Source organism: Sturnira hondurensis, unplaced genomic scaffold, assembly GCF_014824575.4.
Source record: "Sturnira hondurensis isolate 20B ecotype Veracruz unplaced genomic scaffold, ASM1482457v3 Scaffold0003796, whole genome shotgun sequence".
NCBI classification, from domain to species: Eukaryota; Metazoa; Chordata; class Mammalia; order Chiroptera; family Phyllostomidae; genus Sturnira; species Sturnira hondurensis.
Genome location: NW_028076427.1, coordinates 2,574,545 through 2,602,282, shown reverse-complemented (window position 1 = coordinate 2,602,282; position 27,738 = coordinate 2,574,545). Strand labels below are relative to the sequence as shown.

Genomic DNA, 27,738 nt, shown 5'->3' with positions numbered 1-27,738 from the left:
CCATGTAAACCTTGGATTTCTTCTTTTAAAATATATTTTATTGATTATGCTATTTTAGTTGTCCCATTTCCCCCTCTTCATTCCCTTCCACACTGCACACCCTCTCCCACCCACATTCCCCCACTTTAATTCATGTCCGTGTGTCATAAGTTCTTTAGCTTCTACATTGCCCATACTATAAACCTTGGATTTTTAAAGCAGCGTGGTAATCGAACTGCCCTCAGAGACCTTACCTGCCTCCCCATGCCTAGGGACCAGCATGCACCAGGAAGAAATGAACATAGATGTCTTTCCCTATTGAGTGTTGTTCCCAGCTCTTGAGCTTCATAAAACTGCAGTGAACTTACATCTCTCACACACTTCTCAGCAGCACAGGAAAGATTCTGCAGCACAACACAATACCTTAACGTAAGAATTCCTTCACCAAACTATTCCATATAAAATTATATAAACTATCTCAACCTATGAAAACACAGTCCTATATAAAGTGAAAAAATAGGTTAAAATACAAAGTTAAAGCTATTATTAAGTTAAAGGTTAATTTAAAAATAGTGTAATTACTGGCTAATGCCAGAATCCTGCTGTTTGTCTGGTATTACACTTAAAATTCATTAAACTCCCAAACCGTAGCCAATCTCATTTATTTTCATCAAGAACTCATAGAATAGAGGGAAGAATCCCCAAATATGCATAAGACTGTATCTCACAATGATGTGTCCTTTAAAAATGTGTAGTATTTCACTGCGTCCTTTCTAGCTATTGTAAGTTAGTTACCCAGTGTACCAATTACTCCAGAATTTTCCCAAGCAAAAAGTTAAGCTGATGAGTATTTCCAGGGTCACCATCCATTTCCCCTTTTGAAAGAAGTTCCTCAATGTGCCCTTTTCCACACCTCATCAGACCTCCACAAGTTCTCAGAAATGATATCTAGTGGTTGTGTGATGGCTTCAGTCAATTCATTAAATACTCCAGAATGCCAACCATTGGAGCCTTGCGGGAGTGTGGGGGCTTGCTCAGGTGGATGCTGTCACGGGCGAGCTAATTTCTGATCATGATCTTCAGCTTCAGCTTGGAGAAGCTCACCTGCTCCCTGCTGCATGGGGCAGTCGTCTGGCTGCAGGGGTCCCCGCGGGTGCCTTGGGCCCAGCCCCACTATGGCACCCGGCAGTGGCCATTGGGGAGTGGGGTCACAGTAGTCTGGGCAGCGTGGGCTGTGGCTTTGGCTCCTGGGTGAAGTAGAGGCCAGTGGCAGCGGGTCTTGTTCCCACAGCCGGGCAGGGCTTCCAGGATATAGAGGCCTTGTGCGGGCGCCAGCACCCCGATGGCGTCTGGGTCAGCATCCCGGATCTGCTTGCACACGTCTAGGTCTCGAGCTTTATGCACAAAGGACTCTGTGTATGGCGGGAGCTGCAGGTTTTACTGGTAAACTACATTGGTGCGCAGGGTCGGACGAGAACATGGCTGGCAAACGCCGTCACAGAGCCCTACCTAGCAGCACCAGCTGCGCCAGTTCTTGGAAATTTTAATCCTCTCCTTCAAGGGGAAAAAATAAAATAGCAGTAAAGTTTTCTTTTTAAAAGAAAGGATAGAGCCAGGCTGGGGTGGTGGGGGAGGGTTGGGTGGAGGGAAGCAGAAACTTGAATAACAATTTAAAATGTTTATTAAAAAAGAAAGAAGAAAGAAAGCAAAGGATAGGACCAGAGACAAAAAACCATCCTAAGAATCCTGAGGACAGAGAAGTGTAAAAGCGGCGAAGGGTGTTCCCCAAGCATCTCGGAGCTCGCTGGACTTTATCTTTCACGAGATAAATAATTGCATACAACATAATAAAACAACAGTAGACATATATGTTAAATAGACTGCTCAACTGGTTTCTGTTAAACTTCCCCCCCGCGCCCCGCCCCAAATGTCTTTGGTCATTTACTAATGAGCAGCAGGAAGGCATGCCATTGGTGTTAGAGGGGTGTTTGTCCAGGGTGTTTTCTTACACCTGCGCCTCTGCTGATGGTATGTATTTACCTTAGAATACATTCTTTTCCAGGGGAGCATAATGTGAAAACTACGGTTATGTACAAACATTTAAAAACTGGGTTAGGGCAGAAAAATAAATTTTCCTCCTACTTTTCCAAGGTCTTCTGACTGGATTAATAATCAAACTAACATGAGGCAGATTAACAGGAAAAAAATAACCAAATTCAACACCTATGCATACATGAGGGTTCCATAAGAGTATGGGGGCTGAGCACAGATCAGACAGTGAAGGCTCATAGTCCATCTTAGCTCCAGCTAAGAAGGAGCATTTGTGGTTTCAGACTTCAAAGGGCAGGAAGGCAATTCACGTGGAGATGAAAAAGCAAATGTTTGGTAAGTACATGTTTTCTGGGCTCTCTTTAGCAATGGGACACATCAAATGGGCTTTGCTACATTCCTCCCTGTCTGTTACACTTTGTTCACATAAAACTATAGTTATCTATAGTGATATCGCCCCTCCTAGAGCTGGTCCTGTATCTAAATTCTTTTAGTTCGTAAGAGGGAAGGCAAAGGTTTTCTTCTGAGATTTTTATTTCTTGAAAATAACTAGCTTAAAATAATCAATATCCCAAACGTTTGGGGTGGCAAACTTTGCTCCTCCTCACTAGAAGTTGGTAATGCTAGTGAGTTTCTTTGTATCTCTGATATAGAAATGATAAATTTATACCAAAAGGATGAGTAATACATCTTGACTAGTTCTTAGGCACATCATTTGAATGTGGTGGTCTTTAACTCTCTCTTGTATTTCATTTTAGTTCTTTTACAAAGCTCCCTCATCTGGCTGGAACAGAACAAAATTTACTGCTTGCCAAGAAAATCCAAACCCAGTGGAAGAAATTTGGACTGGACTCAGCCCAGCTGGTTCATTATGATGTTCTCTTATCTTACCCTAATGAGACAAATGCCAACTACATATCAATCATGGATGAACATGGAATTGAGGTGATACAGAATTGTTGGTACTTCTCACACTTCAGAGCTCCACCTACTTATGTGAATTGGAATTCAGGGTCAAATGAAAATAAATTTGTTCATAGTGGAGTGGAATTCATTTTCTAGAGAAATTATTGTTGCAAACTGATTATTCAGTGTTTACCATGTGAGGCACCGTGATAGGTCCTGAGACCTGGTGCCATGGCTTAAATAAGGTGAGGCAGACATTAGAATGCATATTTCAAATCAACACAGTAAGTGCTATAAAGAGTATGATTAGGGTTCTTTACAGTGAAAAGGGCCACTTGGCCTAGCATTGAGATAAGACCGTCCAAACCTGTAGAGAATTTTTATAAAAGTTTATTTGAGCCAAATTGGTAACATATGATGGGGTACAGCTTTTTATGCATTTGAAATTAAAAAGGGAACATAAGGAAGATTATATGGAGATGTGAGAAAACGTGGAGATTGAATCCAGGAAAATTAACAAGATTGTGTTCTCTCTTGAGGGTAGTAATTTTAAAGGTATGTTGACTAGATGCACGGGAACAAAGGACAGAGCTTGCTTTAAGCAAAGATAAATTTTTTAACTAAAATTTGAATGACTGTTTTTACAAAACTCAATTATGGAGAAATGTAGAAATGAACATTGTATTTAAATGGAATAATAAACATTAAAAAAGAGTTATATGACTAAAGTGTGACTACCCACCATGGCCTCCCCAGTTATGAATTTATGATCAGATCATCCCGTGAGGTTACTTCCCATAGAACTTTTTTTTTGTCCACACCACCCTGTAATTCAGAGAAGGCTTCCTGAAAGAGTCGCTATGTGAATCATGAAAGATTCTAAAGGGTTAATTTATTCTATGAAAAAGCAAGATAAGAGAATTTAGGTAGAAAATATTGACAAAGCTTGGAGACATACTAGTTTAGTGTTGTTAGGGGAATTTAAAGATTTTCTTTATTTTAAGAATGTAAAATACAAAGTGAGCCATGATAAGAGATAAATCAGTATACAGTTGATTGACTCTTGAACCACATGGGTTGAGGATCGCCAATTACCATCCATGTATAACTTTTGATTCTCCAAAACTTTAATAATAGTCTATGTTCACTGGAAGCCTTACTGAAAATGAAAACAGTCAATAATCACATCTTTTTTATGTTATATGTATTATATACCATACTCTTGCAATAAAGATAGAAAAGAGAAAATGTTATTGATAAAACTACAAGAGAAAATACATTTATGGTATTGTTTGTATTTATCAAACAAATCTGCGTGTAAGGAGACCCATGCAGTTCAAAGCCGTGTTCTTCAAGGGTCAACTGTATATGTTTTAGGGGCAGGTCATAGAAGGATGAATACATTGTCCTAAGCAGTGAGGAATTCAACCTCAGTCCGTGGAAACCACTGACAAGTCCTAAGCAAGAAAGGATATGGCTAGCAAGACATTTTAGATAGTTTGAGCAGTCTGCACATTAGACCTAGATGAGGCAAGGAGTTCAAGTTGGAGTCTAAAACAAAAGTGCAGGTAAAAATGATGAAGCCCTGAATGAGGAAGTTAGCAGGAATGAAGAAGAGGGGTAGATTTAAGAAATACTTAGGAAGCAGTATTAGCAGGTGTTGATTAGTGATTGGAGGAAGGAGGTGAGGACAGAGTTCAGTTTGATCCTTAGGTTTCTTGTGTGGGTGGCTAGCTAGTGATGCTAACAATAACAACAGAAAATGCAGAGCCACAGTGCAGAGCCAGAAGCAGGCCTGGGGTGAGAGAGGATAAATTCACAGTTTAATGGCTGAGCTTGGACATGCCAGCTGAAATGCCCATCAGGCCCTTACATATATGAGGCTGGAAAGCAGGGCATCAAAGACATATTAGGTATGGATAGAACTTAAAGCATCAATAAGATCTGGCAGAAAGGGAGTAGGAAATGAGGCTAGCACTGTGCTGGGGATGAAACACAGGGAAGCATTTAAATGCAGATGAAAGAAAAGGGGCCCTCACAGAAAGCCAAAAGGAATAGAAGATTCATGAGAATGCCTCCTTCAAAGCCCTGGTTTTATACTTCAGCTGGGAACTTTTAGTTACTGAAATTGCATGCATTTATAGAAGTTGCTACTATTTTGAAGACAATCACAATGCTAAAGCTCTTTCTCATTGTTGCTAGTGGAATTTATCCATGTGATCACAGAACCTAGTTTCAGGATGTTCTATCTGAAGTGTATACTTGAGGGCAAAATGCATTATTGTGTGATAGCAATCTAGAAAATTTCTTTCTAACTTCATGTGTTTCAATGCTTGCTAGGTTTTTAAAACATCATATTCTGAGCCACCACCAGATGGATATAAGAATATCACAAATGTTGTACCACCATATAATGCTTTCTCAGCCCAAGGCATGCCAGAGGTGAAGTAAAAGATATTTTCTTACTCAACCCTTTAAAACTTTCTTTGTTATATAAAACTTATGTGGAGGACTGAACTGAGGAGATTAGGAAGATCATACATGCTTATCTTTGAGGTTCAGGGCTATGTACACACTTCCTAAAAAAAAAGAAAGAAAAGAAGAGGAAGAAGAACACCAGAAAAAACAAAAATAGGTAAAAACCTGAGCCCAATGGAGCAGATGTTACTCTTTGAAAAAACAAACTGCTGAACATGCTTTTAATTCAGTGAAAGCAATGGATGTTTTTACACACTTTTTCCTTTGTTCATCGGCTGACTTTGTTACATTATAGATTTATAGATGTGATTTTATAGATCACACTACAGAATTTTTAAGAGGAACACCATGGTCAGAAATTAAACATAGTTGGGGCTTTAAAATGACATGTTTATTTTCTGTGACTCACTATACACTGATTATTTCTATAAAATAAAAAGCATGGTTTAAAGTGTTTTACATGTTGTCATTTTTAAACCTTGTGAGCATATTGACATATTTTCTGGCTGTTTCTACAGAATGAGCATGCATTTGTTTATATTACCCAAGCCAGGGAATATAACTTTTGATGGTGCAGTTTTGTGAAGCAAACTTATTCTTTGGTTTTCTCTTTAACTAGAGCAGTGTTATGTATAGTTTTTCTTTTTTGTTTTCCCTACAGGGAGATCTCGTGTATGTAAACTATGCTCGTACTGAAGATTTTTTCAAACTGGAAAGAGAAATGGGCATCAACTGCACTGGAAAGATTGTTATTGCCAGATATGGGAAAATCTTCAGAGGAAATAAAGTACTGTTATTTGTTTTTTGGAGGGAAGAAGATAAAATATACCCTGTAAATGTAAATGAACATCTTACATCCCAGTTTCCAAAATTGCTTTCACCATATATATATATTTTTTTTTTCATGGTTGCACAGGAAATCCTGTTTTTATGTTACCTCACATACCTAGAGAGGAAAATTATTTTTGATAATTTTATTACCAAAGCAATATTTGCTTTTTTATTTAATTGAAGGAAATGTATGTAAACTAAAAAAATAATAATACTCTCTCCTGTATTACCCACCTTCATTGCCCAGACATAATTGATCTTAACAGCTCTTTCCAGACCCAATTCTGTGAAATATGAATGTAAGTGTATGTCTCCATAATAATTTTAGATATATTATTTTTAACAAAGAGGGCATCAGACACTGTATATTATATAACTTTATTGTTCACTCAGCAATAAATTGTGGGTATAGTTTCATGTTTAAGAGTATAGGACTCGAGATCCAAGCAACCTGAGTTTTCGTCTAATCTGGGCTTCCTATTCTCTAGATCTTGTACTGTGAGCAAGTTGCTTAACCTGAGTGTTTCCTCATGAATAAAATGGAAATAATAATAACATCTATCTCTTATAATCCTCATGGTGATTAAATGACTTGAAGTTCGAAAACAGATCAGATAGTGACTTGTACTTAGTAATTTCTATGTAACTGTTGGTTAAGTAAATACCTCATTATTTTAGATGGTTACATAATGTTTCACAGAATTAATAAATAATTTATTTAACTCTGTCAGTAGATGCTTGGTGTGTCTTAAATTTGTCGCTATTGCAGATAATTCCATTGTGAACATCTTTGTCAATATGTACTTGAACATAAGTTTTTTTTCGCACTATAGATTCCTAGAAGTTGAATGGCTGAATCATATTGGGTATTATTTTAAATTTTTGACAGGTGTCTGATTACCCTTCAAACAAGTTGTGACAGATTGTACTCTCACTAATATTATATGAGTGCTTTCTGAATATTGAAATATTATAGTGGATCAAAACTGATCCACCTTTTACTATAATATTTCTGGTAATGAAGAATTCAGTATCTTATAGGGTAGATTTTCTTTTACATGGTTGATGTGGATTATTAGAAAAATGTTTTCAAAAACACTGGGCCATTTTTCACCTACTATGGCTATTCTGCATAGAATTTTAAATTAATTTAGTTCCACATGTGCTTAGATATGTGTTTACGATATGCCCGATTTTGAAGGGAGGACTGTTAAAAGTAATTAACAGTGCAGGTTCTCACAAACACCCTCCGTGCCAGTGTTTTCTTATACGTAAAACAAGAATACTAATAACAACACTAATCTCTTAGATTGTAACCCTAGGGAAGCAAAATATTTAAATGATATTTTAAAATACTTTTATCTGTTCTAACATAGAAATATGTACAAAATATAGAAGTATAAAGAAGGGAGACGCTAATTCTGCACTTAGGAACACTAGGAATGTTTCGCAGAAGTATAACTTGTTTGGAGTTGTGTAAAATACACGAGAGTTGTTAGGTCTACCAGAAGAGAAAAAATATTCAAGGCAGAGAACAAAATGAGTAACAGCATGGTAAAATGCAGTGTCTACATTTCCTTACATTATTAAATGATTTTTCTCTTAGGTGCATAAGTCAATCGTTTGCCATTTCTACATCATTGATTGCATACTGCCCCTGCAGGTTAAAAATGCCATGTCAGTGGGAGCCAGAGGAATCATCCTGTACTCAGATCCAGCTGACTACTCTGCCCCTGGGGTGCAGCCATATCCCCAAGGATGGAACCTTCCAGGACATGCAGCCCAGAGAGGGAATGTGTTAAATTTGAATGGTGCTGGTGACCCCCTCACTCCAGGCTATCCAGCCAAAGGTAACAGATGAGCCTGTCACGGTCTAGCCATTTTTTTGCAAAAATAGTACTTGCCTGCATAAAAGGCATACAAGCAAGCAAGCACCTACAGAACAACATTAAAACTCTGTGCAAATGTAATATTTTGGATTGCCGTTGCTAGGAATTCAAAGACATTTCCCTTGTATTAGTTTCGGCTTTTCGTTAGGTGTAGACATGGAGGAGGAAAAGTCAGCTGAATTATCTCTATTTTCTCTCTCCCTTTAGTAGAGAGGAGGTTCAGAAACAAGACCCTCATATCCAAAGTAATACTGTCCTTACCAAACTAGAATATAAGATTTCTCTTTTTCTAGTGTACTTCATTGATTATAGTATTACAGTTGCCTCAGTTTTTCCCCATTTGCCCAGTTCCCCCTTCCCTCCTACGATCCCCCCATTTAGTTCATGTCCATGGGTTGTGCACGTAAGTTGGCTTCTCCACTTCCTTTACTGTTAGTAACATCCCTCCTGTCTATCTTGCACCTACCCAATTACACTTCTAAATCCTTGTGCCTTTTCCCCTGTTCTCTCCTTTCCCCCTCCCAGCTGATAACCCTCCAAATGATCTCCATTATCTATGATTCTATTCCTGTCCTAGTTGTTTGCTTAGTTTGTATTTGTATTTGTATTGGTTTATGTTTGTTAGATTCAGTTGTTGATAGTTATGGGTTTGTTGTCATTTTAATGTTCATAGTTTTAATCTTCTTTTTTCTAAATAAGTCTCGTTAACATTTTATATAATAAGGACTTGATGGTGATGAACTGTTTTAGCTTTACCTTATTTAGGAAGCACTTTATCTCTCCTCCCATTCTAAATGATAACTTTGCTGGATAGACTAATCTTGGTTGTAAGTCCTTGCTTTTCATCTCTTTGAATACTTCTTGCCAGCCCCTTCTTGCCTGCAGGTTTTCTTTTGAGAAATCAGACTGACAGTCTTCTGGGAACTCCACTGTAGTAAATAATGTTTTTTTCCCTTGCTGTTTTTAAGATTCTCTCTTTATCTTTAACTTTTGGCATTTTAATTATGATGTGACTTGGTGTGAACCTGCTTGAATCTAACTTGTTTGGGACTCTCTGTGCTTCCTGGACTTGTATGTCTATTGCCAAATTAGGGAAATTTCCTTCATTATTTTTTCAAGTAAGTTTTCAATTTTTTGCTCATCCTTTTCTTCCAGCATCCATATGATTTGGATGTTGGCAGTTATGGAGTTGTCCCAGTGTCTTCTTAAACTCTCCTCATTTTTTTTTGAATTCTTGTTTCTTCATTTTGTTCTGATTGAATGTTTATTTCTTCCTGATGTTCCAAATCTTTGATTTAAGTCCCATCTTCCTTCCCTTCACTGTTGCTTTCCTGTGGAGTTTTCATTATTTCCCTTAGCAGGGCCTTCAGTTCTTTCCTCATGCTTATGCTGTGTTCAGTGAGGTCTTTGAGCCTTCTGACCACCAGTGTTTTGAATTCTGCATTTGACAGGTTGGCTATCTCCGAGTTGCTTAGTTCTTTTTCTGGTGTTCTGTTCTTTTCCTTCATTAGACCATATTTCTTTGTCTCCTGATTTTGTCAGCCTCCCTGTGTCTGTGTGCTAAGTAAAGCCATGTTGATTACCTTTTAGTACACCTGTTAAGTCATATGGGGCGAAGCCTTGGGTATTTGCCAGGGTGGGGTAAGCATGGCTCTGTGTATGTGGGGAAAGGGTCCAAGAAGGGACAATGCCACTGCTGGCTGACTTCTGGGGACTTGCCTGGCCCTCACCCCATTTCAAGTCACTTTACCCACTTCCTGTATGAGACTGCTGCCCCTCCAGCTGCTGCCCTTGTTGTGGTTCCCAGAGTGGGTGGGTTTGCACATGTTCCAGGCTCTCTGGAGAAACTGGCAGTTTCTTCCTTCCCCTCCCTTCCCTTCACCGGGTTTCCAACCAGAAGTTATGGGGCATTCTTTTTCCTGGTGCTGGAGACCTGGACTGCGTGGCCTGGCCTAGGGCTGGGCTTGCTGGCTCACAAGGTGCCTCCCTGAGTTTTATTCAGCCCTGTGAATGCAGGGCTGCTGCTTCCACTGGCCACCACCACCTTGCCAACTCTCTGTTGCCGCCCCTGTCGCCACCCCTCCTACCCATCCGGATGAGTGTAACTTCTTTAAATCCTTGGTTCTTGGACTTCCACACAGTTTTGGGTGATTTTCTAGCAGTTCTGGGTGTTTTTCTGTTTTCAATTAGTTGTGTTCCTTCCTATGGTTGTGCAATGAGGCGAAGCTTGTCCCCCTACACCTTCATTTTGACCAGAAGCTAGAACATAAGATCTCTGAATTGCCTAGTGATTTTATCCTTCTCTAGATCATATTTTTCTTTTAAAAAATACCAGTGAGTTTTTGTGTGTGTGCAATTTAATAATATCTAAAGTGTGAAAATTTTGACATCTGTGTAACTATCTCCACAGTCAAGATAATGAACTTATCCATAACCCAAAAGTTTCCTCTCATCTCTTTGTAATGGCTCCCTCTGACTCCTTCCTGTGCCCTCTGTGCTAATCCATGGAAAACCACAGGGATCTGCTTCCTGTCAGCGTAGTTATTTTGAGGTCTATCCGTATTGATATGTGTCCATAATTCATTTCATTTTTGCCGAGCAGTATTCCATTGAATAGATATTACTAATTTTTTATCCATTACTTGACGAAAATGTGGATTGTTTTCAGTTTGGGGTTATTATACATAAAACTGCCCTGAAGAGTTGTATACAAATCTCTTTGTATGTATGTTTCATTTCTCTTTAGTTGAACACATAGAAATGGAGTGGCTGGGTAATATGACAGAGGTATGTTGCACTTTTTAAGAAATTTAAAAATTGTTTTATAAAATGGTTGTACCATTTTACATTCCAGCAGCAGTGTATGAGTGTTCCAATTGCTACATCCTTACCAGCACTTAGTATGGTAAATCTTTTTGACATTATATTCCAATAGAAATTTGAGTTCTCCAAGTTGCAGTTCTTTGTTTCAAAGTTTTTGATTTCTCTGAGCATATTTATAGTTTCACTGTACAGATCATGTATATCTATTTTCACATTTATCCATAATCATTTCATATTTTTATGCTATCTTAAATTATATTTTCATTTTTTATTCTATTTTTTAATCTGTATGGTATTTTTTTCATTACCATTTGGTCCCCGTGTACTCCCTGCCCCCAGCAATCACCACACTGTTGTCCTTGTCCATGAGTCCTTTTTCCTTTTTGCTTAGTTCCTCCATCCTCTTAAATTAACATTTTTAATTTGTTTCCAACTGTATTGCTAGTGAATAGGAATGTTATTATATTTCTAGAAGAAATATATTGACATTCTAACCTGCAAACTTTTAAACTCACTAATTAGTACTTCTAGGATTTTATAGATTCCATCAGAGTTTATACACAGAAAATTGTGTCACCTGCAAATGAAAACATTTTTTCCCCAATTTGGATGCCCTTTATTTTTTTTTATTGCTTTATTGCACTGGCTAGTACTTCCCAAAATTTGTTGAAACATTGTTAGAGTAGATATTTTTGCCTTGTTGCTGCTCCAAGGAGAAGTCTTCCTCTGTTAAGTATGATATCTGTACATTTTTTATAGATTTTTTTGTCCGATTGAGGAAGTTCACTTCAATGGTAATGTGATGAGCTTTTATCTTAACACATGTATCTAGAAATGTATTTTGGATTTTGTCAAATACCTTTTACTGCATCTGTTGAAATAAAGTTGTTATGTACTTTTAAGTTACGCTGATTGATTTTTGAACCAGCCTTTTCATCCTGGGGTAAACTCTGCTTGGTCACAATACATTATCCTTTTATAGATTGTTAGTATATTATTGAATTTGTGCTAAAATTTGGTAAAATATTAGTCTTTAGGGGTATCAGCTAATAGATTTGTTTTCTTGTTATATCTGTCATTTTGTTTTTTTAAAAGAGTTTATTTATTTATTTTTAGAAGGAGGGGAAGAAAGGGAGGAAGAGAGGGAGAAAAGGAGAGAAACATCAATGTGTGGTTGCCTGTCACATGCCCCCAACTTAGGACCTTGTCTGCAACCCATGCATGTGCCCTGACTGGGAATCTGACTGGCGAACCTTTAGTTTGCTGGTCAGCTGTTCACAGGTTTGCATTCAGTCCACTGAGCCACACCCAGGGCTAATATCTGTCATTTTGATATCCATAATGCTGACTTCATGGAATGAGTTGGTTACTATCTCTCGTCTTTATTTTTTTTATGCAAGAGGTTTTTTTTTTTGTTGTTTTTTTTTTTAAGATTTTACTTATTTCTAGAGAGGCAGGAAGGGAAGGAGAAAAAGAGCGAGAGCAACATCAATGTGTGAGAGATGCATCAATTGGTCGCCTCTTGCATTCTGCCAACTGGGGACCTGGCCTGGTGTCCTGGCCTGCAACCGGAGCATGTGCCCTGATGGGAAATCAAACCAGTGACCCTTCGGTTTGTAGTCCAATGCTCAATCCACTGAACCACACCAGCCAAGGCTATGCAAGAGTTTTTAAGAATGGGTTTGATTTTGTCTATAAATGTTGGGTAGAATTCCCCACCAGATCCATCCAGGCATTAAGGTTTGTTTGTGGGAATGCTTTTAACTACAAATTCAATTTCATTAATAGATAAATAGCTGTTTAGGTTAGCTCTTTATTCTTGAGTGAGCTTTGATAGTTTGTGTCTTTCAAGGACTTTTTCCATTTTATCTAAGTTATTGAATTTATGGGCATAGATGTGTTAATAATATTCTCTTGTTATTTTTTGTTTGCAGGTACTAGAGTGATATTCTCCGTATTCTTGATATTAATGATATATATTCTTTTTTTTCTTTGTTCCCCGATCTGTGTTGCTAGAGATTTATTGATCTTCTGAAGGACCATTTTTGAGTTTTATTGATAATTTCTATCCTTTTTCTGTTTCCGCTATCTTTTGTGTCCTAGTCTTTTTTATGTCCTCTTTCTTACTTTTCCTCATTTATCTTTGTTTTCTAGCTTCTTAAGGTAAAATCTGCAGCCATTTGTTTGAAATCTTCCTTTTTTCTAAAATAGGTGTTTCAGTGCTATGATTCTATTTGGGCTGAAAGTCAAAGTCCTAAGGAGGTTTTTAAGCCTGGCAGTATTTTTCAGCCTTTCTTTAATGAGCATATTGTGTTTGAATAAAATCTTTATTACTTTTTCCTAAGATTTCTTTAATTCCCTTTAACTTTCTCACAGTTATTTCTAGCTTGGGGATATGAGACATATTTTCCAGACATCTGGTAAACTGAGACTTCTCTAAGAAGGCTTCAAGATACCCTTGAGAAATTAAAGTATTATTTTAAAAAAATTTAATGCATTGACTTAGAGAGAGAGAGAGAGAGAGAGAGAGAGACATCAATTTGTTGTTTCTCTTATTTATGCATTCATTTGTTAATTCTTGTATGTGCCCTGACCAGGGAGCAAACCAACAACCTTGACATATCGGGATGACCCTCTAACTAACTGAGTAATCCAGCCAAGGCAAAATGAAATGTTCTAGTAAAATTTAGAGAATTATGTGGAATGTCAAAACAAGTTTGGGCCCTGGCTGGTGTAGCTCAGTGGATTGAGCATGGGCCTGTGAACCAAAGGATTGTGGTTCGATTCCCAGTCAGGGCACATGCCTGGGTTGTGGGCCAGTTCCCAGCAGGGGACACATGAGAGGCAACCATACATTGATATTTCTCTCCCTCTCTCCTTCCCTTTCCCTCTAAAGATAAATAAATAAAAGTCTTAAAAAAAAACAAGTTTGGGAATCTACAGTACCTATACCTATAAATATTTTAAATTAGAATGTAAATGATTTAATATCTTACTGTTGAATTAAATAGACCATATTAGTAAAACAATCATTGATTTGGGGGGAACTTTTGATTTTGAATATAATGTCAAATGTATTACAAATCTGTAAGAATTGTAAAAAAATTTTTTTTCTATACCCCTGACTCCAGTGTTTAATTGTTTTCACTTCATGCAATTGATTTTGCAGAATACACCTTTAGACTTGATGTTGAAGAAGGAATGGGAATGCCCCAGATCCCTGCACACCCCATTGGATATAATGATGCAGAAGTATTATTACGGTATGGTGTTCTTGTTGGGTATGAGATTAAGATATTTTGCACTAATGTATTCATTGTTTTTTCTAAAACCAATGCAACCTAGTTATGTTAAAAGTCTTGGGTCAAAATAGCTCCTGAAGTAGGAATAACAAAGCATACCTTTTTCCCCGCTATAGATGCAGTCAGTTTAATCCCTAAAAAAAAACATTACCCTTTTTGCTACAAATGAAAGTCTCAAAAGTGAAATTGTGTCCAAAGATAAAAATATTTATTTGAGACTTTTCAAGTAATTGTATTTTCTTAGATATTCATTTGACATTTGTACTTGACCTGTGTTTTATTGAATTTTGTTTATTTTATTTTATTATTTTAATTTTGTACTTGACCTGCATTTTAAAAATATGATAAAGCCCACCATTCATTAGATATGTGAACTTGGGATATTCACTCAATCTTTCTATGACTCAGTTTCTTTATCTGTCAAATGAGGACAAAAATAGTTTGTCCCCAATAGAATAATAAGAAGTAGACAAGATCATGCATGTAATGTTTTTAAATTTGGTAATCATTCAATTAATGTTTGCTATTATATGCATTCTATAATTGGATTTCCCTTTCAAATATAATTTATACATCAGTACATATATAATACATTTATACATCAGTACATACATATATATACATCAGTACATATTACATTTATACATATAATTTATACATCAGTACTGATACATCAGTACAGCTTAATAATTGCTTTAGGAATGCCTACTGTGTAATGTGCAGCTTCAGTAGAAGTTGATTTCTCCTTAGCACAGTCATGGGTTTCATACTTGCAGGGTTTTTGGACCTAATGCATGCCTACATAAATGAATAAAGTCAAAAGTAAGGAGGCTGAAGCTTCCCTCTTTACTATTTTTTTTCTCCTTAACTCTTATCACTAACACATTTAATAGTTTGCTTGTGTATCTGTTATGGCTCTTTGGTTAGAAAGCGAGCTCCCTAAGGGAAGTGAATTTTGACAGTACTTAGTAAGTGCTCAATAAGCATTTGTTAAATGTATGAATGAAATATCTCACCATCACACTTCATGAATATTTCTAAGAAATTGTGATGCTCTGTCTGCTTTTTTTTTTTTTTTTGTCATTTTCAGCCATATGGGAGGAACGGCTTCACCAGATGACAGCTGGAAGGGAAGTCTTGCTGTGGATTACAATATTGGGCCTGGCTTCACAGGGCATGGCTCTTTCAGGTAACTACCTATAACAGCCTGCAAAAGTTTGATATGTTCAATGGAAAAATGTCAGGATAACTGTTCTACCAGGCAGATTTTGCTTCATTTTCCCATTTTTATTTTATTTTTTAGAAGATTTTATTTATTTATTTTTAGAGAGGTGAGAGGAGGGAGAGAGAGAGGGAGAGAGACATCAGTGTGTGGTTGCCTCTTAAGTGCCTCTACTGGGGACCTGTCTGGCATCCCAGGCATGTGCCCTGACTGGGAATTAAACCCCGGCGACCCTTTGGTTCGTAGGCCGGTGCTCAATCTACTGAGCCACACCAGCCAGGGCTGTTTTCCCATTTTTAATAATGAGTGAGTGATCAATTTTATATCACTGAAGTACCTTCAGAATAACATATCCAATTTCTTCCAGTAGTGATATTACAACATTTAATTCATAAAGTCTCAAAAATTGAGACTTTGAACTATAGACTCAGTATTTCAACACATTTCAGTCAAAGTTTTAGAACTGTTTTCATAACACTTTCAGAATGTTATGCGTGTGAATCACTAGGCTAACTTAAGGGAAAGGAGTGAATGAGAGAAAGGACACCTTTACTAAACATTTGACTGTGTGGGTGGGTTAAGTGAGTCAAGCCCGTAACTGTTGCAGGGCTTGATACAATTAATTGTTATTGACCCATTTGAGCACGGTTGTAGAGGAGGAGTGATAACAGCCTGCTTGTTTATTAAGCTTAATTTTACAGAAAGGGTAAACCTTCCACTGGATGAAGGCAGGCAGGAAATACCAGCTAGAGAGATCAGCTTGAACAGAGTTGTGAAACAATATAGTGTGATTCACCTGAAAGGCAGAGAGAAAGGACAATATAACACTGATAAATCAGAGAAGATAAAACTGTTTATTAATTTTTTATTTTAAGTGTATTTTATTGATTATGCCATTACTGTTGTCTCACTTTTTTCCTCCTCTTTATCCCATTCCAGCCTGTCCCTTCCCTCCCTCCGGCATTCCCCATCCCCCTTAGTTCATGTCCATGGGTCATACATATAAGTTCTTCAGCTTCTCTGTTTCCTGTACTATTCTTACAGGAATAGTATGACTATTTTGTACCTACTGATTCTGCTTCTAATTCCCTGTACCTTTCCCCCATTCTCCCGGCTAAAATATTAACAATTTTTAAACTTTTCACTTCAACTGCATGCTTAAGTGCTTAGAAGTAAAATATCATGATGTTTGCAACTTGCAAATATTTCAACAATATTAACAATAATTTAGGTGGTGGATACATAAGAATTTATTAACCTATGTTACAGTTTTTTGTGCTCTTGAGATTTTTCAAAATTAAATGTTGAAAGAATGCTGTTAGACATAATGCTCTATGTGAACTAATTTATTCCCTTGTAAATTTTAGGAAAGTTAAAATGCATGTTCATAACACCAATAAAATTACAAGGATTTACAATGTAATTGGAACTATCCGAGGATCTGTGGAACCTGGTGAGTCATAGAATTTTTAAAACACTTTTGTTTTTACAAACATTAAAAAAATAAAATAACTTTACTCAGCAGTTGATTTTTTATGCTGACATAAAACAACTAAATTTGAAAAAAAAAGTACTACTTTAAAAGAAGACTCTATCTTATAGTGTTGATTTTTTCCCCTACGGAGGGAACTCAAGCAAGAGGAAGTTTACTTTAAGAAAACCTAAGTTACAATATTTCTAATGCACTCCAAGTTGTAGCTCTTTTGAATGCCTTCTCTTCCAGATCGGTATGTTATCCTGGGGGGCCATCGGGATTCCTGGGTGTTTGGAGGCATTGACCCAACCACTGGGACCGCTGTTTTACAAGAAATTGCTCAGAGTTTTGGAAAACTGATGAATCAAGGTAAATAGTGTTTCTTTGTTGGGTAATGACAAAAAGTGACTCACTAATTTTCTTTTATTTTTAGGCAGGTGTACCTAACTATGTATGTTAACAATGATTACAGGCTGGAGACCTAGAAGGACTATCATTTTTGCCAGCTGGGATGCAGAAGAATTTGGACTTCTGGGTTCCACAGAATGGGCTGAGGTAAGTAGGACAAGGAAAATTATTTTCTTGGTCAACCGGGAACAAATCTGTGTATCTCAGGATGTTCACAAATATATTCCATTATCTAATATGGTTTTAATAAAGACTCAAGAATTTAAGAACTTGAGTTTGCTTTTACTTTCACATTAGTTTGGGAAGACAGAGTAACTTCTTAAAATCTATACATTCAGAAAATAGCTAAGACTGTTTCTGACAAGTGAATTGACTTATCTGAAAACTTGTACAGATCCCTGTAGTTCATTTTCAAGGTTTTAGTTTCCTTGGAATTTTTCTATCTAAGAAAATGTAAGATGTTCTATTAAAATGTCTTTCATTATAATTTCACATTTATGAATTTCACATAAAATTGCAACCATACGGATACAGGGTCTGGCATTAATGACACCCCTTTTTTATTACATAAAAATATTTTTTTACAAAATCATAAGGATGTAATTCTGTAACATGACAACATTTACTCATGCACACCATATGAATTTTTTTTATTATTTTATTTATTTATTTATTTTTAGAGAGAGGGGAGGGGAAGGAGAAAGAGAGGGAGGGAAACATCAACATTTGGTTGCCTCTCACGAGTCCCCTACTGGGGACCTGGCCTGCAACCCAGGCATGTGCCCTGACTGGGAATCAAATCAGCAACCCTTTGGTTTGCAGCCCACGCTCAATCCACTGAGTTACACCAGCTAGGCCCTATATGCCATTTTAGGCCACGTGTTCAAATTGCTGTGCACCTCGTGCAAGACATTCATGTACCCTGCCAGCCACACTCAGTGGTGTTATTTCTGCCGGAGCCTATATTTCACAAGTCGCAGAAGTGCCTGATTATTGAGTATATGAGAATTTTGTAAGTAGAATTACTTTAGTCAATTGCCTTTAGAATTTCTGAGATTTGTTTTTATTTCAGGTATGACTGACTTTCATTTGTAACTACCTCTTAATGCTTTGCCCTTAAGAGTCTCTCCCAGGCCACCTTCTTTCATCTTTTTTCTCTTAGCCTCTCTGCCAAGTAACCCTTAAATTCTTAAATGTACAAGGTAAGCTCATAATTCTTATAAAGGGAGGTGCACTATATAAGCACTTATTCTCCCACCGCCATCCTCTGTAAGTCCATATTGTTTTCATAAGTCCAGACTTTATAAAGGAGTTTCAGACATGTCATACATTTCTTGACATTGGCTGTGGTTCTTATGCTTTCTGCCTGATTCATTTTCTCTTACTTTACTTTAAAAGAATAGGAATCAAACCAGTATGGGGGTAAGTAAAATCACACACAAAGTTGCATGTCAATCTTATCTTCTTTTTTTTTTTTTAATTTTAGACAGTGGGGAAGGGAGGGTGAAAGAGGGGGAGAGAAACACCAATGTGAAAGAGAAACGTCGACAGGTTGCCTTCTGTACATGCCCTGACTGGGGACCAAACCCTCAACCCAGGCATGTGCCCTGATGAGGAACTAAACCTTTCGGTTTGCTGGATGATATCCAACCAATTGAGCCACTCTGGCCAGTGCAATCACTTATCCTTTTGACTCTATTTATATTGCAAAGTTCTGTTGTTTCATTGGTATTATAAACATGCATTTTGGAAGTAGACTAGATGAATGAAATTTCATTCATTAAGTTAATTTACTTTTAGAAATAATGTAATTTAATGTGAACATGAGTACATACAAATTCATGTCTCTATTTCTATAATTTTAGCAGCTTAAAATAAAGATAAAAAATCTAAGATGTAAAATAATATGCTTTGCATTAAATACATGTGGGTTAAAAGACAATTTCATGACTTTCTAGTTTTCTATCAGATTTTTTATCATATTTGACAGCATACTCTCATTAAATATTTAAGGAATCTTCCTTATTTCTAATGTAAATCTTTTACAATGGAAGCCAAGACTTAATATTTTTCTGTATTAGAGGCAGTTATCATTTGGCCTGTGTGGTCAAGAGCAGAGAAGTGGCGGTCCTCATTTGTGGCATAACCTCTCATAGTTTTAAATGTTTTTTTTACTGTAACATGTTCTTTATTATTGTTGTTTAATTACAGTTGTCCTCATTTTCTCCCCATTACTGTCCCCCTGCCCTCTCCACCCCCACCTCCTACATTCAATCCTCCTCAACCCCTGTTGTCCTTGTCCATGGGTCCTTTATACATGTTCCTTGACAACTCTTCCCCTTTTTTCTCCTATTATCCCCTTCTCTCCGTCCCTCTGGTCACTGTCAGTTTGTTCTTTATTTCTATGTCTCTGTTTCTATTTTGCTTGCTTGTTTGTTTTGTTGATTAGGTTCCACTTACAGGTGAGATCTTATGATATTTGTCTTTTACCAGCTGGCTAATTTCACTTAGCAAAATGATCTGTAGTTCCATCCATGCTGTTGCAGAGGGTAGGAGCTCCTTCTTTCTTTCTGCTGTGTAGAATTCGATTGTGTAAATGTACCACAGTTTTTTGATCCACTCATTTACTGATGGGCACTTAGGTTGCTTCCAGCACTTGGCTATTGTAAATTGTACTGTTATGAACATTGGGGTGCATAGGTTCTTTTGAACAGAGGCATAGATCAATGGAACAGAATAGAGGGCTCAGAAATAAACCCATGTCTGTATGGGCAATTAATATTCAACAAAGAGGGCAGGAGCATAAAATGGAGTAAAAGTAGCCTCTTCAACAAATAGTTTTGGGTAATCTGGACAGCTACATGTAAAAAAAATAAAACTTGACCACCAACTTACGCCATACACAAAAATAAACTCAAAATAGATAAAAGACTTAAATATACGTTGCAACACCATAAAAGTCCTAGAGGAGAAAATAGGCAGGAAAATTTCAGATATTCTATGCAGCAGTATTTTTACTGGTATGTCCCCTAGAGCAAGAGACATAAAGGGAAGAATAAACAAATAGAACTTCATCAAATTAAAAAGCTTCTTCATGGCTAAAGAAAATGTCAGAAAAATCAAAAGGGAAACATCCATATGGGAAAATGTATTTGCCAATGATACCTTGGGCAAGAGTATGATCTCCAAATTATAGAAAGAACTCACACAACCCCACACCAGGAAGACAAACAATTCAATTTAAAAATGGGCAAAGGACCTTATAATGTGTTCTTAATAAGGCAGTAAACTATAAATACAGAGTTAAAGGGTGCTCTTGGCATATTTCTGTCTGTGTGTGACATTAGCCCTTCTCTACCTTATGTTGTGTGTTGTGTGTAAAGGAGTCAGTCAGTCTTGTGTTTGTCCTAATGTCCTTCCTTCTTTCTATTTTTGCTGTCCTCCACTCATTTTTTGTTTTTTCATCATATCTTAATAAAAATGAAATTTTCTATTTTTCACATTTATGTTTTAATTTTCTTTTTCATTTTCCTTTTTTTGTTTTATATTTTTCACTTTTAAAATGCTACATTTATTTGGATACCCAATATCAGTGGATCTCAAAACTTCAATGCCTGCAGGGATTTCCAGGGACACATTTTAGAAATTACAAATTTCCAGGCCTTTCAGCAATTCTTTTTTTTTTACTATTTTACACTTTTTATTATTTTTTAAGGTTTTATTTAGTTTTTAGAGAGAGAGGAAGGGAGGGAGAAAGAGAGAAACATTAATGTGTAGTTGCCTCTAGTGTGCCCCTAATAGGGAGATGGCCTGCAACCCAGGCATGTGCCCTAACTGGGAATTGAACCAGCAACCCTTTGATTCGAAGGTAGGTGCGCAATCCACTAACCTACAATAGCCACAGCTATTTTTTTCTTATTTTAAAAGTATATTTAATTGATTATGCTATTACAGTTTTCCCAATTTTTTTCCATTTTATCTTCTTCCACCCTGTACCCCCTTGCCTCCAGGATCCCCTACCCTTTAGTTCACGTCCATGGGTCATACATATGAGGTCTTTGGCTTCTCCATTTCCTATACTATTTCTAACCCCCCTCCCCGTCTATTTTGTACCTACATGTTATGCTTCTTACTTTCTTTACCTTTTTCCCTATTCTCCCCCTTTCCCTCCCCACTGATAACCCTCCATGTGATCTTCATTTTTGTGATTTTGTTCCCATTCTAGTTGTTTGCTTAGTTTGTATTTGTATTTGTTTTTTACATTCAGTTGTTGATAGTTGTAAGTGTGTTGTCATTTTAATGTTCATAGTTTTGATCTTCTTCTTTTTTCTAAATAAGTCCCTTTAACATTTCATATAATAAGGGCTTGGTGATGATGAACTCCTTGAACTTGACCTTATCTGGGAAGTATTCTATATCTGCACTTCCGTTCTAAATGATAGCTTTGCTGGATAGAGTAATCTTAGATGTAGGTCCTTGCCTTTCATGACTTTGAATACTTCTTTCCAGCCCCTTCTTGCCTGTAAGGATTTTTTTTTTGATAAATCAGCTGATAGTCTTGTGGGAACTCCTTTGTAGGCTACTATCTCCTTTTCTCTTGCTGCTTTTAAAATTCTCTCCTTATTTTTAAGCTTGGGTAATGTAATTATGTTGTGTCTTGGTGTGTTCCTTTTCGAGTCCAACTTCTTTGGGATTCTGAGCTTCCTGGACTTGTATGTCTATTTCTGTTGCCAGATTGGGGAAGACTTCTTTTATTATTTTTTCAAATAAGTTTTTGATTTCTTACTCTTCCTTTTCTTTTCTGGCACCCCTATGATTTGCATATTGGAATATTTAAAGTTGTCCCAGAGGTTGCTAAGCCTCTCCTCATTGCTTTGAATTCTTGTTTCCTCACTTTGTTATAGTTCAGTGTGTATCTCTTTTTGTTCTAAATCTTTGATTCCCAGTTTCCTTCTCTTCACTGTTGGTTGCCTTTATATTATCTTTATTTTACTTTGTATGGCCTTCAGTTCCTGCTTTATTTTGCAACTGTACTCAGTCATTTCTGTGATCATCCTGATTACCAGTGTTTTGAGCTCTGCATCTGGTAGCTTGGCTATCTCCTTATTGCTTAGTTGTTTTTCTGAAGTTTTGATCTGTTCTTCGTTTGGGCCATCTTTGTTTTGGCACACCTGTTATGTTGTAAGAGGTGGAGCCTTTGGTATTCGCCAGGGCGGGGCAACCCACTTTACTGTTTATGGCACTGTACATGGGGGAGGGGCCGAGAGGGAACAATGCTCGCTTGCTTAGTTCTTGCTTTCAGTCACTTCCCCTGTTACCCACAAGCAAATTGCACCTTTCCGATGCTGATTCCTGGGTAGGTGGGCTTATGTATGTTCTGGGACTTCATGGGCCCCTCCAATGTAGAATCCAATGGATTCTACAATGAGAATGGCAGTTTCTCCCACCACTGCAACCCCCACAGGTTTTTACAGTTAGAGGTTTTGAGGCTTTATTTCCCTACCCTGGAACCCTGGGTTGTGTGGCCTGTCTCAGTCCCCAGTTTTACCTTCCTGTTTTTCCACACTCAGATGTCCACCTGGTCTGCCAACAGCCACTTTACTATATATCTTCTCCTCCTTAGCTGCCTATTTCCACCCCTTCTACCAATGCGGATGAATGTTTCTTCTTTAACTCCTTGGTTGTTGGATTTCCTGAACAATCAGGACTTCAGTTCAATTTTCTGGCAGTTCTGATTGTTTTTGTTTTTAATTTGGTTGTTATCCTTTTGGTTGTGCAAGGAAGCAAAGTGTATCTGCCTACACCACCTTGGCCAGAATCCTCACCTTTTAGCAATTCCTATTCAGTAGATCTGGGGTGGGACTCAGAATCTGGGAGCCTTGCCTTTTCATATGTTGGTTCAGGGAATCAAGGAACTACACTTTGAAAATATTTTTCTCTGAGGCTCTCTACTCTTGTTGTAAACAATAGTACAGCATCATAATATTTTTTCTTTTTTGATTTAATTCCACTAATGTTGTCAGCCAATCAGTTATCAGCATTTACCAGAAATTACAGTTGAAGACATAGGTATTTGATTCATAAAGTAGTTGCAGGCCACTTTTATACTAAATTAATTGGCTTTTGTTTGTATTTTCACAATCATAAATACTATGAATTAAGTAATAACTTTGCTTCAAATATAGGAGAATGCAAAAATGCTTCAGGAGAGAAGCATTGCTTACATCAACTCAGATTCATCAATAGAAGGTAAATTTGATTCATAGCTAAACTACTATTGATCCTATTTTTTAAGGAGTATTTACCATTTGCCTATCTTGGATTCCTATTTAGAACTCCATTATTAACCACATTCTTCTTATAGATGGATTAAAAGAATTTGTTTAAAATATTTCAAAAAATATTTTACAGAATTTTTCATACAGAATTACTTTCTGTATTGGAACAAATTTTAAGTAAGAACAAACTACAGGCTTTCTGTTGAACTTGACATGTGATATTTGTGCCCTAGGCTTTTGGTGTATTATGATTATGTCTAGATAAATGTCAGCACATACTCACTAACCACTGATATGCTCTAGTCTGTTGTCTTGCTATATACCATTTAACAGAATGAATAAGAAATGAAAGTTGCAGCCTTAGTGTTTTCTTTGCCAGACTCCCCCTAAGAGACACTGTGTTAGGAATGACCTGTATAATTACTATGGGGGCTGCTGCCTTAGCAGCCAAAGTCCACCTGTCCCTTCTGTGCAGTGTGTGTTCTGCAGTCTCTCTTGCTCCTGAAGAACTATTTCTACCCTGTTTTCAATTCCCGGAAGTGATACCTTTGGTTGAAGTCTATTATATCTTATTTAAAATTAGAAAATAAAGTTAGAATTAAATATAGATTGGAATTTCATTTGAAAGTATGAAAACTCATGTTTTTTTTTATTTTTCAGGCAATTATACTCTCAGAGTTGACTGTACACCCCTTCTTTACCAATTGGTGTATAAACTGACAAAAGAGGTATATGAGTAGGTTTGTTTTAATGTTTTCTAATGAATGGATAAGCAAACACTCATAGTTCTTAATTAGTGCTACTTATTTTTGAACTGGTGACAAGTGAGAACAAAAATCACTAATACACTATTTATATGACATTACAATTAAGATAATATTGCTAGTTTCTCTGTCCTAATGATAGTTCTTATTGTGCACATCATTGTAATGTGTAGGGTATATAATTTCATCTAGAAGAGGCATCTTGATATAACAGAAAGAACACTGAGCTGGAATGAAAAAGCCTTGGTTCAAAGATTGCCTTGGCTACTAATCTGTGCCTTCAACAGTTACTGAGTGGTTACTAGTTATCAGGCCCTATAAAATAAGTTATAGCAGCAACAATGAAAAAATGACAAGGTTATTAAATCCAAATACTTTGTAATCCAGAGAGGATGCAGACCTGTAAATGAGGAATTAGAGTTCACTGGAATATTAGATACTATATACAACGGAGAAGAATTATGGAATACCGAACCTAAAATCCTGGGGTGGCTGGGGAAGTTGGGAAGCATCAGAGGATGCTTACAGAGTAATTGATGCTTGGGCTGTGCAATGGAAGGGTGTGAAAGTAAGGGAGAAGCCATTCTAAGAAGAGGACATAGTTCCCCCAAAAGATGTGGAGGTGTGGAGCTCAGTATGACCTATGCACAAAGCATTTGTGGAAAGATGGGGCATGACAAATAGGGCAGGGAGTTCAGAAATCTAGTGATGGAGAAACTAATGAATTTTTAACAAGGTTGTACATTATCATATTTGTTCATTAGAAAAATCACTCTGTATCAGTGTAGAGAATGAGTTAAGCCGTAACAGGCCTAAAAGCAAAATGAAAATAACTCTACATGCCTACCACACAGAAATATCACACATCCTAGTTGTTGATAAAGAGAGTACTCTGAAAACTCTAATGGACTGAGTCTCTAAAAATTACACAATCGATTAACTTACTGTCTGTGTACTGCTTTAAATAGTCCATCTTATAAAATTTAATTAGAGAAATGTTTCTGACATGTTGGTATCACTTAGGCGGCAGCGCAAAGAATGGGTACCACTTTGTGTAGGTGCCATTTCCCCACCTCCCTTAATCTTGCCCTTTCTGTTTTGCTGTGAGTGTCTTTAAAAACTAGTTCTCCTAAGGGAGTCCTCCATTGTGCCCATCACAACTTTCTCGTAACACTGCATAGCTTGTCTTGGACTCTTTCATTGGAACGTCCCATAAAAACATCTTATCTAAAAAGCAAGCTGTACCTAAAAAGAAAATCTGTGTTGGCAGAACCCTTAGTATAGGCATTTATGCTTTGGGTCCTACAGAGCTGGCTCCTGCTGGTGAGACCAAAAATACTTAAAAAATGCAGGGCCACTAAGTGGGAAGCTTAGCTTTGTACAAAGCCAGATGCCTACGTATGGCCATACCAAAACTCAGTAGAAAAAGGACTCTTATTCTCCTGTAAACTGATGATTATAACTTTATCAGCCCCTAATGTATGTTGGCACAGTCCAATTATGCTGGTGAGATGAGGGTGGGATGAGGTAGTAGAGAGGGTCGGGCTAAAAGAAGGGCAGCTGCCTGACACAAGCAAGACATGGGACAAGGTGTCAATGCAGTGGAGGAGGGGCAGCAATTATGACAGTGCATATAGCTGAGACAGAAAAGTCTGATCTAGGATGTTCAGGACAAAGGGACGGAGTTTTGGTTAGTGCTGGACTGATGTGGCATGATTCCAGAAAATGAAGAGAATTTTGTAGGGAATTTGATCCAAGCAGAATGTAGGAATTGAAGCAGGATCTCAGCTATTGCAAATTGGCAGGAGCCAAGTAGAGTAGAACCCAGTCATTTGGCAGGAAATGAGCCAAACATCCCTGCAACTACAACATGCTAGCAGGGAAGGGAGGTCTCTGTGGAGTGCTGCGACTGTGCCCGAAGACCTCTTCTGTGATGATGAGCGGATAACCTACTGTGTATAGAGGCCAGAGAAGATACCAGAGGAGATGATGTTTAGGTTGAGATGAGTACTACTCTCCCCACTTCCACAGGTGAGAAAATAGGGTTTAAAGCAACACACCAGAGGTCGTATAATGCTTTCCAAATTGCATAAGTAGGGTCTGCCTTAGGTCCATTTTTTAAGTTATTAAAATAAGTAGGAAATTTTATCATTGGTATCCTGCAAATTACCAGTAGGCAGGCATCATAAACCTGGGCTAGTATTTTCCTGCCCAGAAATTTGGGCTAGTATTTTCCTTTCTATTTATAAAAGCATGTTTTTCCCTCCCTCCCTTCTTTTGATTTTATTTTTAGAGAGGGGAAGGGAAAGAGAAAGAAAAGGAGAGAAAAATCAATATGTGGTTGCCTCTCACGTACCCCTTACTTGGGACCTGGCCCACAACCCAGACATGTATCCTGACAGGGAATTGAACCAGTGACCCTTTGGTTCACAGGCCAGCACTCAGCCCTCTGAACCACATCAGCCAGTGCAGAAAAGCATATTTTCCTACATCAGTATGTATATAGTTAGAAATTGGTATCAACTAACATGGTTTTATGTTGGCATAAATTTAGCTGCTTCTGCCTCTAATTGCCAATATTTGATTTATCTTTCCAGATCTCCAGCCCAGATGATGGTTTTGAGAGTAAATCTCTTTATGAAAGTTGGTTGGCAAAGGACCCTTCATCTGAAAATAAAAACTTTCCTAGGTAAATTACTTGTTTGTATATTTTCTACCACAGGATAAATTGTGAATTCCCCTTTACCCTGTGTCTCTCCAGGCATGCAGTTGCCAGGTGCCACTTCAACTAGAGATAATCCTAAAGGGATCCCTTTGTGCAGCCTTTGATGTGCTGATCTGGAGAACAACCGCAACATCTAGCCCACAAGAGAGATCTAGTTTTACAAAATTTTAGTCAAAATTATGTTGCCACATTATTAGGCATTATTTTGCATTCTTGCATAAAATTTTATTCAGATATGTACTAATTCATTAATAATATAAACTTCAAATGATGATAAAGTAAAAAACAAATGATGGATTCTTTGTTTCTAAAGTTGTTAATGGATACTATCAACAACCACCAAATTGTGTCACTGCCTNTGTGCAGCCTTTGATGTGCTGATCTGGAGAACAACCGCAACATCTAGCCCACAAGAGAGATCTAGTTTTACAAAATTTTAGTCAAAATTATTTTGCCACATTATTAGGCATTATTTTGCATTCTTGCATAAAATTTTATTCAGATATGTACTAATTCATTAATAATATAAACTTCAAATGATGATAAAGTAAAAAACAAATGATGGATTATTTGTTTCTAAAGTTGTTAATGGGTACTATCAACAACCACC

General features: G+C 37.2%; 1 protein-coding gene and 1 pseudogene across 2 annotated transcripts in view; one reads left to right on the top strand and one right to left on the bottom strand.

Moving 5' to 3' along the window:
• Window positions 1-951: 951 nt before the first annotated feature.
• On the bottom strand, window positions 952-2,275 carry LOC118984695 (sterile alpha motif domain-containing protein 5-like; annotated as a pseudogene).
• A 504-nt stretch (window positions 2,276-2,779) lies between these two features.
• LOC118984699 (N-acetylated-alpha-linked acidic dipeptidase 2) overlaps window positions 2,780-27,738 on the top strand; it is a 38,111-nt gene continuing 13,152 nt past the window's right edge. The window contains exons 1-12 of one of the 2 annotated variants that reach the window (XM_037042804.1): window positions 2,780-2,973; window positions 5,275-5,376; window positions 6,074-6,199; window positions 7,907-8,093; window positions 14,125-14,218; window positions 15,348-15,446; window positions 16,847-16,932; window positions 17,203-17,322; window positions 17,426-17,508; window positions 23,547-23,610; window positions 24,300-24,367; window positions 27,001-27,092. In XM_037042804.1, coding sequence (XP_036898699.1) covers window positions 2,953-2,973; window positions 5,275-5,376; window positions 6,074-6,199; window positions 7,907-8,093; window positions 14,125-14,218; window positions 15,348-15,446; window positions 16,847-16,932; window positions 17,203-17,322; window positions 17,426-17,508; window positions 23,547-23,610; window positions 24,300-24,367; window positions 27,001-27,092 — 1,142 coding nt within the window. In that variant the 5' untranslated portion in view covers window positions 2,780-2,952. The remainder of the gene's footprint in view (window positions 2,974-5,274; window positions 5,377-6,073; window positions 6,200-7,906; window positions 8,094-14,124; window positions 14,219-15,347; window positions 15,447-16,846; window positions 16,933-17,202; window positions 17,323-17,425; window positions 17,509-23,546; window positions 23,611-24,299; window positions 24,368-27,000; window positions 27,093-27,738) is intronic. The other variant, XM_037042802.1, reaches the window with a different exon arrangement.